The 19789-nt window shown below is 39.6% G+C and overlaps 2 protein-coding genes, 1 long non-coding RNA gene and 1 pseudogene across 4 annotated transcripts; 1 reads left to right on the top strand and 3 right to left on the bottom strand.

Annotated features, from left to right (window-relative positions):
* The first annotated feature begins 21 nt into the window (after window positions 1–21).
* Window positions 22–6026, top strand: LOC142552205 (uncharacterized). Of its 2 annotated transcripts, XM_075661893.1 has the most exons (8): window positions 22–412; window positions 2153–2221; window positions 2410–2634; window positions 2717–2812; window positions 2942–3088; window positions 3965–4040; window positions 4154–5501; window positions 5579–6026. In XM_075661893.1, exons 1-8 carry the CDS (start codon window positions 332–334, stop codon window positions 5619–5621), a joined length of 2085 nt encoding a protein of 694 aa, XP_075518008.1. In that variant the 5' UTR covers window positions 22–331; the 3' UTR covers window positions 5622–6026. The 2 variants fall into 2 exon arrangements, with proteins under 2 accessions (XP_075518008.1, XP_075518007.1); XM_075661892.1 differs by having other exon boundaries at window positions 25–412; window positions 4154–6026.
* A 608-nt stretch (window positions 6027–6634) lies between these two features.
* On the bottom strand, window positions 6635–9697 carry LOC142552203 (pentatricopeptide repeat-containing protein At1g15510, chloroplastic-like). The gene is given in 3 exon segments (XM_075661890.1): window positions 6635–7203; window positions 7205–8413; window positions 8415–9697. Coding segments are annotated over 3 exon segments (2649 nt in total). The 5' UTR covers window positions 9639–9697; the 3' UTR covers window positions 6635–6987.
* Window positions 9698–10837: 1140 nt separating this feature from the next.
* On the bottom strand, window positions 10838–11691 carry LOC142552206 (protein P21-like; annotated as a pseudogene).
* Window positions 11692–13609: 1918 nt separating this feature from the next.
* LOC142551035 (uncharacterized) lies at window positions 13610–14837 on the bottom strand. The gene is made up of 3 exons (XR_012821460.1): window positions 14689–14837; window positions 14089–14339; window positions 13610–13665 (listed from the first exon to the last, which is right to left on the bottom strand). It is a non-coding gene; the product is annotated as an uncharacterized LOC142551035 (long non-coding RNA).
* Window positions 14838–19789: the final 4952 nt, after the last annotated feature.

Here is a 19789-nt window from a genome sequence, read left to right as displayed (position 1 = left end):
TTTTGATTTTGAAAAAAATATGGTATCGTAAATTAAATGAATGAATGAATGAATGAGTGAGATGTGATGTTAGGCAGCAGCAATCCAGTTTCCCAATTTACAGAAAATCTCTCACGCTCACAGTATTTTCAGTTTCCAGCCATTGCAAGCATATTTGTCAACACGTGTACCCAAGAACGCTCTTGTCCAATTCACAAGGCCTACCTCTTTTTCCTATATTAATTCACCAAATCTTCATTTCCTATGCAGCAAATCCTTGACCCAAATCCGCAAGTACTTGTGGTACAGCGTTCACACCGTAGCTGGCCACAAATCTTCTAATTCTGTCAAAATGGTTGCCGGGACGTCGCCGGAATGGCCTCCTCTTGGCTTTACTGAGAAAATTAAAGTCAAGGATGGGAGGAAAATCAAGGTAAAAATGTTGAGTTTGTGTGTTTTTTAAAAAATTGTTAACGTTTTAATTCAATTAATTGCCGGTCTGAGTTTGTGTGATTATTCGGTGGCAAACTTAGGAGTTTAAAAGTTTGATCTTTGCTCCGTGAATTACTTGTAGTTATAGCCGGTGCATTGAAAATTGGAAACAGTGGAAATCAGTTGATTTGGTATAATTCGGTTATTATTGAGGTGCTCTTGTATTACTTGAATTGGTAGAGTTGCTGGATTTGGTGCAGAAAGATAAAAACCCTCGTGTATATTTGCTGCATTTAGATACATACAGATATGTGACAAACAAATGGATATGGTATTTATTCAATCTTTAAGTGGATTGGCTCAAGAATCGGTTAGCCGTTAGTGGGTAAAGGTGATAAAAAGGTTTGAGTTATCTTGTTTGCACGTGTCGTTGATCTATGTTTCAACACTAGTCTTCTTGTCGTTTTGAATTTCTGGTGGGCTGAGTGGAGATTGTTGGTTTAATTTTGGTTAAATTAATTCGTTGTCGTTTAGCAGCTTCGTGTCATATCTAGGTAGAGAATCGTTGTAATTGGCTGGGTGGAGTGTAGGGATTTCGGCTGACGCTATGATATAGCTTACTTGTAATCAATGTGAGTGATGGTTCTTAAATTCGATTTCACTGAATTCACGGTGAATTTCATTATATGTTACCGTTAGAGAACCTTGAACTAAACAAGATATTGGCACGTGTTAGGGCGCACTGTTTGCTATTATTTACATTTCTAATTTTGATTGTGCTGAGGATCTGATAAAGATTGGACCTCGTAAAGAAGAAAAGTAACGGTACTTTACGCCTCATTATTGACTTGGAAAGTATGCAAGATATCTTCAATTAAAAACTTACTCTTAACTTTCAACTAACACAAATTCAAGGTCTGACTGATTCTTGATAGCTTTCTTACTACTTGAGTTGTTGAACTTTCTGGATTCGAACTAGAATGGTAAAAGCTTGTACAAAGTTGCCGCATTTGGCTACGTGTGATTATTAACAAGCATGTGGATATATGGTTTATTTAATCATTTGGTGGATTCGCTTGAGAATCGGTAACAGTGTGGCCATGTTAAAATCCTCGAGTTACAAGTGTTTGCATATGTTGCCAATCTATGTTTTAAAATTCTTGTCGTTTCTTTTTTAATTTTTGTCTGTGTCGCTGGTGGTTTAACTTTGTTGGAGTAGTTATTTGTCGTTTGGGATCTAAGTATTTGGCTGTAATGAGTGCCAATCTTTTTACATTATGAGTTAAAATTTTGCTTTACGTTAACTAGTAACACAGTCAGTCTCATTGAATTAAGTTTTTAGGCTTCACATAATGTATTCATTTTTAAAAAAATATTTCCATTACCATTAATATAATTTATTTCCATGAAGGTGTGTTGCATGTCATCTTTTATAAATGCCTATCGTGTCTTCGAAAGTATGTAGACTGCATTATTGTTGTTCAAATGCCGTGATGGAGCTTTTACTTTGTTCTTTCCTTCAATTTTTATAGAACAGCAAGAATGTGAATGAAGAGGATTTCAAATGCACACACAAAATTGGGCATACCTTTGATGCTTTGTTATAGTGAGGCTGGGTATTATACTTGGGGTTTTCCTGCATCTCCATATTTTTCACTGCTTTAAGCTACAACGATCACGTCTTTCTGCTTATACTTGAGATTCAATAACTTTGGATTTCTCAATGTATTTTGTCTTGCAGGTGTATACCGATACATCAACTGGAAACAAATTTTATTCTAGGCCAGCTGTTGTTCGATACCTCGGAAATGTAAATCAGAGTGACGCTGCTGCCAAAAAAAATTAAATTATGCTCTTTTTTATAACTTTTGCAGTTAAAAATATTTAAATTTTCTTTGTCCTGCTGGCCAAACACGGAAATTTGGATTTTGAGACTTATATGTTCCATGTTCTTTGAACTTCATATGATGCATTATATCTTGCTTGCTTTCATTTCAGCTTGAAGTTGAAGATGAGCCCTCTTCGAAGTCCGATTTTTCTCCACGAAGTCAGCTTGAAGTTGAGGATGAGCCCTCTTTGAAGTCCGAAATTTCTCCAGAAAGTCAGCTTGAGGCTGAGGATGAGCTCTCTTTGAAGTCTGAACTTTCTCCACAAAGGATGCCTATTGCTAGTTCAGGGTGCAACTCTGAAAGGAAGAACAAAGGGAAGCATTCTTTCAAAATGGTTTGTTCTGTGTTGAGCTCGATTTACTAATCACAGTTTCCGTCAAAATATTTCCACCACCTTACATTTTAATGATGTCTAGGTTGCCTGTGAGAGTGAATCAGCCGACGGAATACCTCCAGGATGGATAATAGAAATCAGGACGAGTAAATCTGGGAACAAGATTAGAAATGATCGGGTATTTAACAATGTACTTTTGCACTTTTGCTTTTAATAATGATCAGGTCTACTGCACTTTTACTTTTAATAACGTTACAATTTTTTTCTTATGTTGTATGATTAATGAGTGATTGGTTATTTTCTGAAGTACTACATAGATCCAAACAGTGGTTACATATTATCTTCAAAAAAAGATGTTATGCGATATCTGGAAAATGGGGATATCAGTAACTGTGTTACCAGGCCAAAGAAAATGGAGAATGATAAGCTCCAATTGATTAAGAATGAAATCCATGTGAGTTGATAGCTTTGTTACTTTATTTCTTACCTAATATTCATCGTCTCATTATATTTTATTTGCACAATTTGCACTTAGGTACCGTCTTACTTCACTAAATTGTAATTATGTATACGCATAAAAATTAACCGTGGATTGGATTGTGAGATGATGGTTATGTAAAAGCATTGTAAGAGCATAATCTGATGATGATTAATCTAATTTGGAAGAATCGACAAAAATAACGGAAAACAATGTATTTTAGGCACAAAATCCATTGTGTGATTCAAAATGCATAGTTGGTATGATGGAAAAGTGAACTGGGCCATGGAAAAGTGCAATTGTTTTTTCAAGCTTTTGAATGTTTGAATGATTTTTTCATGGGTCATGGGTATATGCATTTGCTCGTCGAAAGGTTCTATTTAATAGAGGAAAAAGTACTTTTTGATTCCATGAACATTTATGAGATGTTTAAACACATAATTCAAATGATAATATATTTGAAGATGCGTGAAATTGTGTTGCTTGGACATAGGAAAAGCTCAAAGGTGTCGTTGTGGGACCTTCGAATTTTGTGATTTTTGACTGCGTGGCCCACTATCCAGCGTAAATTTTATGGTTCAACTTGTAATTTAACAACACTATTGAATGCATAGTTTCAAACTTGACGTCGAGAACAACCTCCTCCTGTTGTCAAGTATCCAGTGCAATGATGCTTTGAGGAAAATCAAAATATTAGACTTCAATCATCCTTGCATTATTCCATTCTAATGCTAATGGGAGTTATTTTATCTTCTGGTGTTTGGCCTTGATTGATTGATGATTCATGCGTTGTATTAAGTTATTCTGTTTTTACATTTTAGTTCTCTGAAAATGTCTATTTTCTGTTTATAGTCATTATCTCAAGATAATAAGTTGTCCGAACCCATTGAGACAGAACAACTTTTAGCTCCTGGAGAATCAGATTCAGGTACATACATTTATGTTCAGGTCTATTATTTTTAAGACGGAAACATGTTTTGATGATTGGCATGAAATAATTACATACTTTAGCTGTTCTGAAAAATGATATACATGTTGTAGGTGGCGAAAGCTCCAGCGCAAAAAGCCCGGAAGCACCAGATCCTAAGATCTCTGAACTAAAGGAAGATAACAGTGCTCGTACTCTTGAAGACAATGAATCACGTGAAAATTCCAATGAGGATGCAGAAATGAAAATTGGCACTGAACCAACTGAAGAAAATGAATCACGTGAAAATTCAGGTAAGGATGCTGAAATGAAAGTTGACATTGAACCAACCGCAGACGTGAAATCAACTGATCAAGCATTAGCTATAACTGATTCTGAGACCCACCAGAAGCTTCCTTCGAGTGGAATCGAAAAACAAGAAGATGAAAGTGGAATCGAAGAACAAGAAGATGAAACTCCGGTGAGCTCAAGAAAATCCAAGAAAAGAAAGGGTCTAATCTTGCCATCACGAGTGTCAAAAAGGCTTGCAGGGTGCAAAGCCGAGATTCAGTCCGACATGATTCCAAGCAAACGACCACTTAGAGTTGCTGCTAAGAGATCCCCCAGCAGTGAAGTTAAGACATTACCGGATTCTTTTCTTGAAACTGTAGCTGATATTCCTTTGTCTTCCGGTGTACCATCCTCAAAAGAGGTTACAACACTTCCAATTGTAGCCAATGAAACCCCTCGAGAAATCGAGCCACTGAAAAATGTTGAAAAACCTCTAATAGAAAAGGAGGCTATTTGCGTTGAGAAGCAAGTGTACGACAGTATAAGATCACAAGAGTCGCAACTTCGCTTTGGATTTGGGAACTCTTGGCCTGATCCATGTCTAGAATTTGCATTCAAGACTCTTACAGAGGAAATACCTTATGAAGAAACTCTGGCATTTTCGGGTTGCTTCAGAGATCGGTCCGGCATACCATACAATCAATCAAATGAATTCTCCAAACTGTCGTATTTTGATGTCCCTGGCGTCTTTCAAAGTGAAATTCTGCCCCATTCTGAACCACTGAAACATAAAGGGGCTCTTGATCTGTCGCCAGATAAAAATCTCAACTTCCTGGCTTATAATGGTGTAAGTTCTCAACAATCTAGTTCTGAGGCAAGGAACAAGGATTGCCCAAACCTTCCAGCGAGTGAGACACATAAACAAACTGCTAAAGCCCTAGTGAGCTTAAGAAAATCCAAGAAAAAGGAGGATCTAGGTTTGGCCTCACAATCATCAGAAAAGCTTGCCTGGAGTGGTATCGCTACGACGCTTGAATTTGTAGGTGAGAAAACACTTCAACAAGTCGAGCCATCGAACAAAGTAAAAAACCCTCTGGTAGAAAACCAGTCTGTCCCAGATGATAAGTGTAAACCAAAGGACTGTGCGATATCTGAAGAATCACAACTCTGCTATGAATTCGGGAGCTCTTGGTCTGATCCATGCCTAGATTTCGCATTTAAGACTCTTACAGGTGAACTTCCTATTGAGGAAACTTTTGCACTTTCAGGTCGCTTTGGAAATCAGTCCAGGGTACATTACAATCAAGCTAAAGATCACATTAAACCATCAGGATCTGTTGTACCAACCATTTTCCAGAATGAAATTCCTCGCCATTCGGAACAATTGAAGAAAAACAACGTAGTTCATCTGTTACCAGGTAATAATGTAAGCTTCCCGACTTTTAGTGGCTTGAATTCTCAACAATCAACCTCGGAGGTGAGGAACAGGGAGTACCAGACAAAGGTTAGTCTTAGAAAATAGGAACAAAAACCTTAACTTACTATATAGAATTGTTTTTTCCCCTACTGAAATCTTTGTTAGTTCGGACTTATTTGGTGTCAAGCATTACAGCCGCCTTTGTAATAGTGACTTCTAAGCTATGTGTCTGCAAATGTAGTTAACGGATGCACTTTTATTTTCAGTATCCAAATGCATGAAAAGATTGTGCAGATTTCTGATCTTGTGCTATTTCGTTTTCCAATTTGCTTAAATATGATGTGTTGGAAAGTTCCTTTGTATGAAATTTAGTTTTTAGCAATCCTCTGTTTCTTTCTCCTCTACTTATTATACACATTTATTTTGTTATATGTATATGTGTGTGTGCGTTTATGAATATTATTCATTTTGTTATTTTACTTAACGATATTTTTATATTTATTTTTTTGAAGCAATATTTTTTTATTTATTAATATAGTATTTTACCATTTTATGTTCTTTATGGTTAAACATAGAATGAATTATTTTTATATCTACTAAAAATCAAAAGCACGAAAAATCAATATTATATTTAAACGTCGTTTGAAGAACTATAAACTGGTTTTGAGTTTCAATGCAGATACTTGAATAGTTGAATCTGTTCCCTATGAAAACTATTTTTACCAGCTAAACAGCGTCTCTTATTTATCAATAACGCGATTAAATTAAACCATCCATATTTGATAAATCATAAATTCTTGAAATGTTCCTAGATATTGTATAAAGTGAAAATTACATACAGGCCTCGGTAGTCCTAGTGGGCAACATTTGTGATAAAATTGTACAAACAATATACAAGTTGATCTCCTAAATTCAACCATACCCTGTCTCAACTGAATTCATATAAATAAGAAGCGAACCCATTAGCTTTAGCTTTAGCTTTAGTTGTACAAACAAATATACATGTTGAAAATAACTTGAGTTTCAATGTCTGTAGCTGATAAGCGAATCCGTTGGCTTTAGTTCAAGATCTTCCAGAGCCTGAGACGAACCAGCTCACTTTCAACGAGCTTTTCTAAGCTAGAAACATAGTGCCAGCTTCTTTGGAGTATGTGTTGGGCTAAATTACATATGCATCTGCTAGCAAACTCCAGTGACTAAGGAGAGAGAGTATGCTGTCGTGCAACTTGCAGATTCGAGATTCGGTGATTGAAAACCAGTTCAAGTTATTGAGTTAACAATAAATTTCCCATAACCTTCGTCACCACACGAGCAGCTCCCATCTTTAAAACGATGGAAGTGTTCGGTGTCCCTTACCGAAATTTCTCTCCTACACATTGTGGACATGAATTTGATCGTATCGTGACAGCTCTTGCACATGTACAAGTTCTTTGTTACACAAATAGGCATCCCAGGGACACTGTTTATGAGCCCGAACTGCAGCAGCTAACCTCTCGCTATGACCACAGAAAACCTCAGCTTTCGAAGCTTCAATTTCATTTGCATAACTTTCTTCTGGATCACCAAGACCAGCAACTTTCATTTTGTGGTAAAATCCCTTCAAGAGAGCAGTTATTTCGGTTATTTGAGGGTGAGAACCATCACCACTGAGGAACGCGTGGATCTTTCCTTTAACTTCAATCCAACTGCAACCAGGATCAATGGTCAGCCCCATCTCTCTCATCATCTTCCTCAATTTTGCGACTTCATCCCACTTACCACTGTCGGAATACAAGTTACACAAGAGAATATAATATCCGACGTCCCTCTTATCCATCCCAAAAATGTGTCTGGCAGCCACTTCCCCAAGCTCGACTCGTCTATGGATCCTACATGCATTCAACAAGGCTCCCCAAATTGCTGCATCTGGTTTCATATCCATTTCTTCTATAAGCATGCAAGCATCCTCCAGCTTTCCTGCTCGGCCAAGCAAATCCACCACGCAGGCATAATGCTTCAGATTTGGAGCAATTGAAAACTCAGTTTCCATGGCATTAAAATATTGCAGGCCTTCAGTGACCATTCCGGATCGGCTACATGCACATAATAGTGCTGTAAAAGTTACCTCATCCGGACTAACTTTGGACTCAATCATTTTGTTAAATAGCTCGATGGCAAGATGACCGTGGCCCCTATTGGAATGACCAGTCAGCAAAATATTCCAAGACGCCACATCCGGTTCCTGGATCTTAAACTGATTCAGTGCTGACTCCACCCTACCACACCTAACGTACATGTCGAGAAGAGCATTTGGTATAAAACCATCAAATACGGACCCATTTCTCAACACATGGGCATGGATTTCCTTCCCCCGCATCAATGCTCCTATCCTTGCACACGCAGAGAGTACAGAGATCAAGGTAACATCATTCGGGGTTAAACCGAGTTTCATTTGCCTAAAATAGATCAAGGCTTCAAAGTTGCGGTTATTGATTCGAAGTCCAAAGATAATTGATGTCCACGAAATTACATTTTTATCAGGAATTTGGTGGAATACTTCCAAAGCCTTGTCAATGCATTTACACTTGGAATAAAAGTCGATAAGAGCATTTGCAACCATAACATGCCCTATAAGTCCAACCCGTTCAGCAATCTCATGAAGCTTTATGCCAAAATCAAGAAAGCCCAAAGAAGCACAGGCGGAAACTGACACTCGCTATAGTGATCTCATCCGGCATCACACCCTCTAACTCCATCATGTTATAAGTTTCGATAGCTTTTTCAGCCATCCCATTGTTGCTATAACCCGAAATCATCGATGTCCAAGATACCACATCCTTACACTCAATTCTAGCAAAAGCCCCCTCAGCTTCACCCCATCGTCCTAAACTTGAATACATCTGAATCAATGAGATATAGACTGAAGACTCGGATCCATATTCCATCTTAGCAACATAGCCATGAACAGCTTGTGCGAGGCTCTCATCACCAATAACCTCACAACCCGATATCACACTTGTCATAGTCATCAAATCTGGGCAATAACAACACTCCCTCATTGAAAAGAATAATCTTAAACCTTCCGAACACTCTTCATTCTCGAAATGCCCAGAGATCATGGCATTCCACGAGATCACATCCCTCTTAGACATTCCGTCAAACACTGTCCGTGCACTCCACACATCAGAACATTTGACATACATGGTGACCAAAGCATTAACAACATCAACTTCAGATTCAAACCCGAATCGTAAGACATGAGCATGCATCTCCCTACACCAATTCCAATCTCCCAAACCCCCACAAGCTCTCAATACACAAGGGAAAGTATAGACATCTGGCCTAACGGAAATCCCGCCAAGCCACAACATTCTTCCATACAACTCGATTGCCTCGTAAAAGAAACCATTCTTTGCATACCCACCAATCAAAATATTCCATGAAAACACGTCTCTTTCCTCCATCTTCCCGAATACGTACCACGCGTCACTCAAATTACCCAATCTCACAAACATGCTCAAGAGCGCATTTCCCAGCTTTAAACTCAAACGTGTCATCAAATTAGACAAAAAGGAGTAAACAAATAGTCCTTCATTAGATGCCCTCCGGAATTCACATAGTCTTACTATAGAAACAAAAGTTTCTTCCTCAATGCCATTTTGCTGCTCATCTGCAATTGAATTTAAGAAATTTATAGCTTGATTTAGCTTATTTTCGATGCATAACTGAATCAAAAGTGAGTTGGGCTCGGTGGCAAAGGAGGAGCTGGAGTTCAACACAGAATGCGAGTGGCATATTTTCAGCCGAACTTGGTGGGTTTTACAAATAATTTGAGTGAAATTCTGGCCTTTTAGATTATTGGAATTGAGCAAATGAAGATTTTTATGTTCTGTCAGAAGAGAAATTGATGAGATTTTAGCACAGACAGCCATATTTGTCGAAGCAAGGCGAAGATGAAGGCCCCGATTCTTATCAAACCAGCCGCCATATCTTTTTTTTGTTATGTTTTTTTTTATATTCGAACTCGATATTAGTTCTAGATACCGTGTGCCACTAGATCGAGTTTTTTAATTTGGTTTTAATTATATTATAGCAGCAAAGTTTAGTTGGATGAACATGCGAAACGAAAATTTGTGCTTGGAATTATTTTTTGAAGAAATAACTTTTCAACAAAGGTTAAATAATATAAATAGACAAAAATTTGTGTGAGACTGTCTCACACGTCGTATTTTATGATACAGATCTCTTATTTGAGTCATCAATGAAAAAATATTACTTTTTATGTTAAAAATGTTACTTTTTATTGTGAATATCGTAGAGTTGATCATATAAAGATTCATGACGACTACATTTAAGAGTCCCTCAAAGTTTTTGAATAAACTTTTTTTGTTTTTGGGTTAAACTCAAATAAATTTATTTTGTTAACTTAATTGACCATCAAAAACTATAATCGACCTATATACATGTAAAATATTAAGAAATTATATTTATATCGATCCAATTTTATTTCGGGTGTTTTAAAATCATTGATTATTTGAAGAAACTTAACAACTCAACATGATCAACAGTAGATTACGTGTATAAATGAAATTCACACGTTTTCACAGCACTGTCGGATTTTTTCATATTAAAAAAACAATACACGTGCCTGACCTTGTCTTTGGGGATATTTTCCAGACTTTGAATATTTATTTTTCTTGGTTAGGCTTAGACCAAGGCACATGTCTGGATTTTAACTACATTTGAGTATAATAATTGAAATGTGAATTCTTCTATTTGTGTTGAAAATATTCCAAAATCAGATCAAATACTTTTCTCCTCGGTATTTAAGATTATGTTATGTATATAAATTATTGGTCAAAGAAAGGCAGCAGCGCTGCGACTTTTATTTAGATTTAATTTCGACCCTAAATCCCTTATCCCACCAGGTTTTTTGTTGGACATTTGTAATATTATGAAACATTATTATATGTACATTTGTTTTGAAATTGTCATTAAAAAGAAATCTCTTCTCCGAGTTTAGACAAGTAACCCGGTCTCGGTCGAACCTCGAGAGTCTTTAAACTGAAACGATAAACTCTGGTTTTTATTTTAATGAATCACAAGATAGATCTGTCTGAAGTCACTTGCGAGATGCAAATACCTTTTTTATTATTATATTCTGCAAATTATTAAAATAAACACACATTTTTAATAAGACCAAATCATGTATTATTATATTATATATTGGATGAAACAAAATTTAATAATAATTCATATTATAATGCAGAAATCTCTACGGGCAGAATACAACCCGATAACTCGTCCCGGCGGGGCATGTGAAAGTGCTGGTGGGATCATCCTCCGGATACGTGAAAGCATCGCGGCACCTCGACTTGAAAAACCTGGACAAATCCGTCGGCCTGCACGCTCCCGAGTGGCAGCAATACTCCGTCGTTTTGTACACCGTACACGGGTTGTGGCATCCCCCGGGAGTCTTGAGTACATTCGGGCACTGCCCCGTGACTGTCCGCCGTGCATCTCAAGGGTCGGGTGCACCCGTTCGAGGTGGGCTGGAACTCAATCGGCACGTTGAATCCTTGTAAAACGGAGATGTCGTAGTAGTCTTTGTACGCGAAAGCTGTTGAGCCCGTATTCTGCAAGGGTCGCGGGCGGTGACCCGTACGTCTGGCATTGGAGCAGGCCGTTGCAGTCTCCGGTGAGGCAGCTGCCTCGGCCCGTTGCGTCGAAGGTGCAGTTTGTTCGGGCCCATATTTTGGCGCGTCCGGGCCCTTTGGGGAAGCCGAGCGTCCACGTCTGACCGCTGTCGAGGCGGCGGCCTCCACCGGGGAGGGAGGCGGCCCAGACGGTGTAGGAGCAATTGTTGCGGATATTGAAGATTATTGCATGGGTTTGGAGGAAGAGAAGTGGGAAGAAGATCAGGACAGCAATCTTTTGGTGATTCATTTTATGCACCTTTGATTAAAATTACATTTGAAATTTGGTGGAGGTTTTGATTATTTATATAGGTAGGAGAGAGCATGGAAACTAGGAAAGATTACGTGTGGTTACGTCATATTTTGTACCAAATTGACACGTTTTTATTATTGTTAATTTTAAAATATGATTAAAAAAAAAACTACCCACCTTTTTCCCCCCATTTTCCTCGAACAGTGCAGATTTCTTTACTTTAAATAAATTAATTAAACCATCGCTCATTGCTTATTTATTGACCGACTATTTATAAATTATAATCCAGCACCAGCAGCCTCTCCTTTAATCGGTGGGAACTCACTCTACTCAGCCGCCGGGTCCAGCCGAATAAATTGTTTTTTTTTTAAACAAAGATCACATGATGTTTAGTTAGTTTATTATATATTTTTACTAGTATTACCTTTTGTCCATCTAGAAAGTGGGTTTGTTTTCGATTTTGTTTTTTTTAAAAAAGGTAGGTTTTTTGCTTTTCATCCTTGGGTTTTGAAAAATTCAATGTAGTTTCCTCTTGTCTAATCCATCGTTTGCACCAAAGTAGGCTACATTATTAGAATATCAATCACCCAACCTACCTCTTCACATTTGATCCATTTTTTTATTCATTGTATTCTTGCCAAAGTCCTCATATGTAGGGCTGGCAAAAAAACATGAAATTCCCGACCCTACTCGATTTCCATCTCATTCCCTTTCCGCAAATTTCTCGACCCGCAGGTTCGGGAGTTTTCTCCTACCAGATTTATTTCGGGAGAAAGGTAGGGTATATAATCTCCTCCCGACGGGATTCCCGTCCCAACCAGAAAAAATATTATTAAATTTTATATTATTTTTAATTATTAATATAATTATAATTAACATTGTAACACCCCAATTAACAACTAAGTATTCGTAAAATAAAATTTAGTGAGATATTTATGTTAAATAATATAAGTCTAATTTTTAGACAATAATTTAAAAACAAACAAATCATAAATATGATTTGGTATTATCTTATAACTAATTATGAGTCCTTTTATAAGTATCATTAACAATTAAGTTAAATGAATGTTTGATTTTGGGTTTGGGCTTGAATATCACCCAAAAAATATTTAAATTGAATAATAAACTCTATAATTCACATTAATCTTTCACGCATCAGCCCGTTGCAAGCATAGAGAAGAAAACCCAAGAATCTTCCATCTCAAAGTCTTCCATCCCTATTTCGTAGTCACATAATCGTCCACTTTTGATTTATCAATTAAGGTTAGTTATATTTTATGCTTGTACTGTTAGGTTGCCATTTTATTCAATAAAATATCATAATTTGAGGATCTGATGAGCAAATTAGACGAATGTGATTTGGATTCGGTATAAGACATAGTCAATTGATGATTTTAGATAACTTCATACATGTTGATGTCAGTTTAGCAAAATAGTAAATTTGTTATTTGTCTTATATGCATAGGTTTGAATATAATAATTCAAAAGATTGGTGACAGTAGGAATAATGGCTTAATTTGATGAGTAATTGTGGTTTTGAATGGAAAATACTTCTTTGAGATCCCGAAATCTCGAGAGATTTAAAAAAAAAATTCTAGATATCACATCCCTGCCCGACGGGATCCCGAATGTTCGGTCGGGTACGGGATCGGGGAAAAAAAATATTCCCAATTTTTATCGGGACGGGAATTGAGTATGATAGTTACGGGACGGGTCCCTACCCGATCCCACTCCTAATCATATGCATATCCTTCTCCGGCGTCTACCATCTCGGTCAACTTCAGGTTGTTCGCCGGTGTGTGACCAGGTTATTCCAGTGTGCATCTCTTTTTCGGTGTTGATGCTGAATCCACGACCTCGGATCATTAAAAAAATACCACCTTTATGGTGTAATAATACAAATCCAATCCATTGATATATTCTATTTATTTTAAACAAGCCATACCAGAGGTATTCATACTTGGTAGAAGATAACAACTTCTCCAAATCCTCCACATTCCGAATATCCCCCTGCAGGTGAGAAACATCGAAATTCATAATCTATACATCATACAAACGTATCTTTACGGTCATAAATCATGACTTGAAGAAAAGATTATCACTCCCAGATTTATTTCAAGCAGACAAAACAACAGAAAATAACGGAAGAAAAGCAAAGTTTTCACTAATCACAAATCAATAAAATAAGCATGGCAAAAACTTGTATGAGGCGGATCTCTTATTTGGATCATCCATGAAAAAGTATTATTTTTTATTGTGAATATCTGTAAGATTGATCATAGATAAAGATTAGTGAGACGTCTCACAAGAGACCTACTCAAATATCAGCATCACCTTAATTCACAACTCAAGATCCCTACTAAAGCACATCACCACATGCACAGAACACACATCAGTTCTCGATATATAAACAATTCAGAATCGTATAAATACCAAATGGAAATCAAGATACTGGGATAGTTGAGGCCCGGCCAACTGCCTTAGTCTATGAACCGCCTCTTCCACAGAATTGTCGAGATTATCTATGATCGAGACCTTAAACCCCTGCTTCAACAGCTGCAACACCGTGTGAGTGCCGATGAATCCAGCGCCACCCGTCACCAAGATACTCCTTTTCTTGTACCCCGCCATTGAAATCGATCTTAGCTTCTGGGATCAGCAGATTCCGTGACTATTTTCTTTGTCTATGGAGTGCCTTGCAAGGGATGGGAGTTTGCCATGATTGAGACGCATTAAATATGTGTTGAAAAGAGTTTGAGCAAATTAAGAAAACGTTTTGACGTAACATTCGATAAAGCTAGTTTGTATTATTGAATAATGAATAAATAAAAATATCCATCAATAGATATAATATAATTTATATTAAAAAAACATTCCCAGCAAATCTTTAGCGCCGAGAGTCCCATAACTACCAAAACCCTCGGCCCACCCTTTGTGCCACCGCCGCCTACAGCGGCTTCGTTCCCCGACACCTCCACCTTCAGTTCGATTATTTTTCTCTCCCAATTCTAACCTCTTAAAAACTGTATTTACCTGGGTGAAAATGGCGGTAGACAAGAGCAAGCTCGAAGAGGAAGCTTGCATTCTTCGATTTTACAAGATCGTGCTTTCCTGGGATTATCTTCGCATCCTTGAAGAATCCGAGGTATTGAATCCCCTACCCTATTCCCTTTTCCTTTTTCTCTTCCGTTTTTTGAGTGGGTTTTTGGCCATACACTGTTGGTGCAATCTGCGTTGTTAACTAGCCTCACTGAATCACAGTTCCGCAAAGTCTAACACGCACAAGTCTTCTTCTTTTATTTTATTTCTATAATTTTGGTTTTACGGTGGTCATGGATTGATCATCAAGTCTAGTTCTTTGTATTCGAGCATCAATTAAGGTTTCCTCACATTTTTTTATGAATTGTTTAGTAGCGGAACCACGATAAGAAGATCGGGGAAGGTGCTGTGATTAATGGGATTTGATGTGATCTCGTTAAGATGGGTGAGCCGGGTACGGGGCTCCAACGGACTAAATCAATAATTTATAATGTTTGGGAATTTGAATGAAGATAATGGCTTGGATCAACACCTGCACACAAGAAAGTAACTCGTGAATGGGCGCCGGAGGGATGTCCGGCGTGGCCCCTCCGATGCTTAAGTCAGTCGGCTTTTTAGATGAACACAAGCAATATTTGAGGGAAAATATATAAGTGCTTTTAGTTCAAAGATCTCAGACTCATTAAATGACTTTGATACCTGCTATTCATAGTGGAAGAATGGGTAGTTACCTCGATTATCACACCACCTACTAGTCGGTTTATCATACTAGCTTCTGATGACTTCTCGGACACTCCAAACCCAAGTGGTTCTGACGGATTAGACTGCCTGTATCGATCACACTCGAGTGTGGTGCAATTCTCGAGGTGACCTGGGTAGTTGGTTACTCGGGCCGTTGGCTTCTGATCCGGGCCGTTGGCTTCTGATCCGGGCTATTCAACCGATAACCCGGGTCATCATTAACCCGGACCTTTACAGGGGTATCACCACACATCCTAAAAATAGTCGGGCTAGAGCTTGACTCGCTGTCCCGATCAGTCATGCATGTTTACTCCAAAACATATCCCAGAGTGAATAAGAGCATTGGGTCTCTAAATATCCTGCAGAAGTGATGAGGTGTCAGGTTTCCATATCTCTCAGGTTTTGAACATTCATCGTTTAGTACTCTCGGGAAATCCAATGAATGTCATTATGCTGCATGCGTTAACAGTGATACCGTCGAAAATTGTTCGTATTCCGAGGTAATAACGAGCCTGTTTCCTCGATATCCGTACACATCTTTTCATCTGCCTGCTCAATTTCCTAGATTCCCTCTGATCGTCCGATTGGATTCGGATCGACGGTGGAGACTGATTCCTTCCTATATATATATATATATATAGTAACCCGCTTACCTATTCTCCTACATTCCATCAATTCAGTCCTCAAGTAGTGCAATGGCGGGTTCCAGTGGTTCGAAAGCTCCCGACATGGCAGCAGAGTTCATGCAAGCAGCTTTTGAGAAACGGAAATCTGAATTGGAAGATGAATTCTTCCAAAAGATCCTCCATTACTGGGAGGAGCTGCAAGGACTTCAGCTTCTTCACGAGTGGGAAGAGGCTATCACTCCTGAGCTGGTGGCCAAGCTTGCAAAGTATCGGGAACGCTTGCAGATTTCTGATACGGAGGACCTCTTTGAGGACGACTTCATCCTCCAACTATTGCTTCATAAAGAGAGGAGGACGCTGCAGAAGATTGCCGACTCCGCTAGCTTTATGAAGGTGTTCACTGGTAGCTCTGTAAAGAGTTTTGTGATTAAGTGGATAGCCTCTGTAGAAGAGGAATTTTTTAATGTAACGGGTAAAGAATTCCCGGAACAATAATAATAATAAAAAAAATGCTTATCTAGTTACTCTTATTGCCCGTATTTCATTGCCACCACCTGATATATGTACCATAAAGTGAATCAAAATAAATATCTAGAACTGATAAGTGACCAACTGAAAAAATCGGGCCCTAAAATTCCCCATGCTCAAAACGAAGTACCGGGGCCTTACTCTTCCCGGGATTAAGATAAGATGCCGGGGCCTCAAACCTCCCGGACTTAAGAGTAAATGCCGGGGCCTAAAACCTCCCGGGCTATAATGAGATCTTGGGTAACCCACGGGGTGCCATGATAACGCGTGCCCTTTCTTTCAACGGTCAGGAACGTTTCGTATTTCGAGGAGCCGATAAGTCTGACATTTTTAATTATTGTGTGTGTCCCGTCGTATGCCTGGTACAATTTTCTAGGCAAATCGTGGTCGTCCACGCGTGCTTTTTAAATAAGCGGCTGAGATCTTCCCCCACCGCCTATATATACTAACTAACAGGTTTTCCAAAAATTACTCTCAAATTCGAAATTGCAGCGAAGCTCTTGCGAATTTTCTTCTCGAGACTCTATTTATGCGAAATCATTTCCGGCAATCTTCCGCCGCATATATCGTCGTAAGTTTTCTTCTCTTAAAATGTCTCACTCTACTTCTTCCACCTCAGGAGCGAATGCGAGGCTCTCCTAGCGCTGAGTCTTCCGCACTTCGTTCCGATTCTTCCCCCTTTCCCCCACGTCGCTCCATCACCCAACCTTCTAAAAAACCAGTGGCACTTCCAACCAAACCTCTCTTTCTTAAACCTTCATCTTCTGGCCCCTCCCGAGCCCGAGCTCTTGCGAAGAACACGGGTAAGGGTAAAGCCAAGGTCTCGAGTCCTCGGGCGATCGAGATCCCGGGAACTCCCTGGTTCTCCTCTATGCGAAGCGCCTTACGCTCGGGGGCAGATGAGGAACTCCGAGCGCTGGGCAATATTCCTTCTTCCGTTTCTATCTTGATACCTGGGCCTTCTGATAGGGCCGATAACCCTCCTCCCAGGTACACAACTTTCTTTCGGGACCAGGTTAGGAATGGTCTTCGATTTCCCGTTCATCCCTTTTATATTGATGTTGCCAAATTTTTTGGTGTACCTGTCAATCAACTTCATCCCAATTCTTTCAGGATTATGGCCTCGGCCTATGTCCTTTTTAAAATGAATAATCTTCTCATCACCCCCCTCATCCTTCACTATTATTTTTCTTGCCATTTCGGGGATAATGCATTTTCTCTTAAATCCCGGCTAAACACCCGATTCCTCGATGACATCCCTTCCTCTCAAAAGGGATGGAAAGGAAGATTTTTTTACATCCAACTCCCGGGTCCTCTACCCTGTCTAACCCGGTTTCTCCCTTCCCTTCCCCAACAACCTTCCCTTCCTCCATCCTACAAATTTGAGGAGCCTTTCCTCATGAGTCAAACCCTCGTGGAGGGACACAAGTACTCCTCTTCCATCCTTATCTCAGAAGAGAACTTAGTGGCCTACGGGTTGAGTTCCCGGGCTGAGGACCCCATAGACCGGGTAATTGATGAGGTGGCTGGCTCGGGCTCTCAACCCGGTACATACTTTATCTTCTGTGCTTCCTTATTTCTTTGTCCTGTTTATTTAATGTATCATAACCCTGTCACTCCTCTATGCAGATAACTTTGAGATGCAAGCAGATTTTGCTAAAAGGCGTGTAGCTGAGAAGGCAGCCCGAGAGAAGGAAATGGCGGCTCGTCGGGCAGCTGCGGAAGAAAAGAAACAATGGGATGCAGAAGCGGCAGCCTTGAGAGCTGAGGTGTCCCGGGAAGAACCTCCCCAGGATGGCGCTTCCCGGGCGATGACTGAGAACTCGGAAGAATCTGAAGATCTCATTCCCATCAATCAGAGAAAACGAAAAGCTACTGCAGAACCCGAGCTGATTATTCTCGAAGACCCTCCCGAGGGTGACCAAGGCGCCTTCCGATCTGCTCCACCTCCTCCTCTCCCCCCTCAGTCCAATGAAGAACCTTGCCAAGAGCTCCCTCCAACCGACCAGCTTTCTCTAGCCAACATCTTCGAGAGAGAGCTTCCGCTGTTGGTGTTAAGCGCTTCAAGAAGGTGCTCAGCCCTGCTGAGATAGCTATCCTTCTAGTGTGAGGTTTTTGGAGGGGTCCAACCGTCTTTTGTCTGTAAGCTTTATTCTTTTATTTCTTCTCCCTTTCTCTCCCTCCCCCCTTTTTCTCTTTTCTTCTTTTTTTTTTTTTTTAGGATTTCTTCTTGTCCAGGCTGCCCAGATGCTAGTTTCGTCCTTTGAAAAGGTGGCAGCGGTGGCAACCAAGAAGGGTAAGCAAGCCCGGGCGGCTCAGGATATTCATGACCATCTCCAAGGAGAGATGGCCCGGGCTCAGAAGCTTCACGAGGAGACAACTGCCAGTCTCCAAGCTTCCTTGGAAACAGCTAATCAAGAGCTGGCCGCGGCTCAACTTTCTCGTGATGAGAGCATAGCCCGGGAGGAGGCTTCTCAGAGGCAAACTGCGTTCCTGGCATCTCGGATTAGCTATCTCGAGGATGAGGCCAGTGCCCAGCAACATCGAGCCGAAATTGCTGAAGATAAGCTTAGACTTCTTCAGCTGACCCATGAAGAATGGATGACTTTTTTCCTTCAATCGGCGGAATTCCAAGCAGCTGTTGAAGATAGGGCATACAAATACTTTACTATTGGCTTTGAGAAATGCCAGGAGCAATTTGAGGAGATAGGTATGATTCCAACAGATAGGGAGGGCTTTCCCGATATTGATAAGGCCATTGCTTCCCTTCCCAAAGATGATGCTATCGAGAAAAAGGCTGAGAAGACTCCCGGGAAATCCGGAGAACCATCAGGGCAGCAGACTTTAGAATAGGCTTGTAATTTACTCTGTATTTTTTCCTTTGTATTTCTTGCCTTTGAACTTTGTAAAGAAATGTTAATTTCTTTCCATCGCTGTGCCTTTTTCAATATGGTTTTTGACAATTTTTCCGCAACCCGGGTAATGCAATAACTTATGAATATTTCTTAGTACGAGAAAACGGTAATTTCAATCAAATAACCGGGGTCCCGGTCCATACGTTTAAATAAGTAGCTTAACTAATACTCCAGATGTAGAGATTTAAACCTGAGCTTAAAAGGAGTATATCTTGGATTCCACAAACCAGGGTGTAGTGCCCTGAGCTTTTTAAGAAACGAGGTACGGAGCCTTGGGCCGGGGAT

The sequence above is a fragment of the Primulina tabacum genome, chromosome 7 (assembly GCF_025594145.1).
Source record: "Primulina tabacum isolate GXHZ01 chromosome 7, ASM2559414v2, whole genome shotgun sequence".
NCBI classification, from domain to species: domain Eukaryota; kingdom Viridiplantae; phylum Streptophyta; class Magnoliopsida; order Lamiales; family Gesneriaceae; genus Primulina; species Primulina tabacum.
This window is presented reverse-complemented; position numbering and strand designations above follow the sequence as displayed.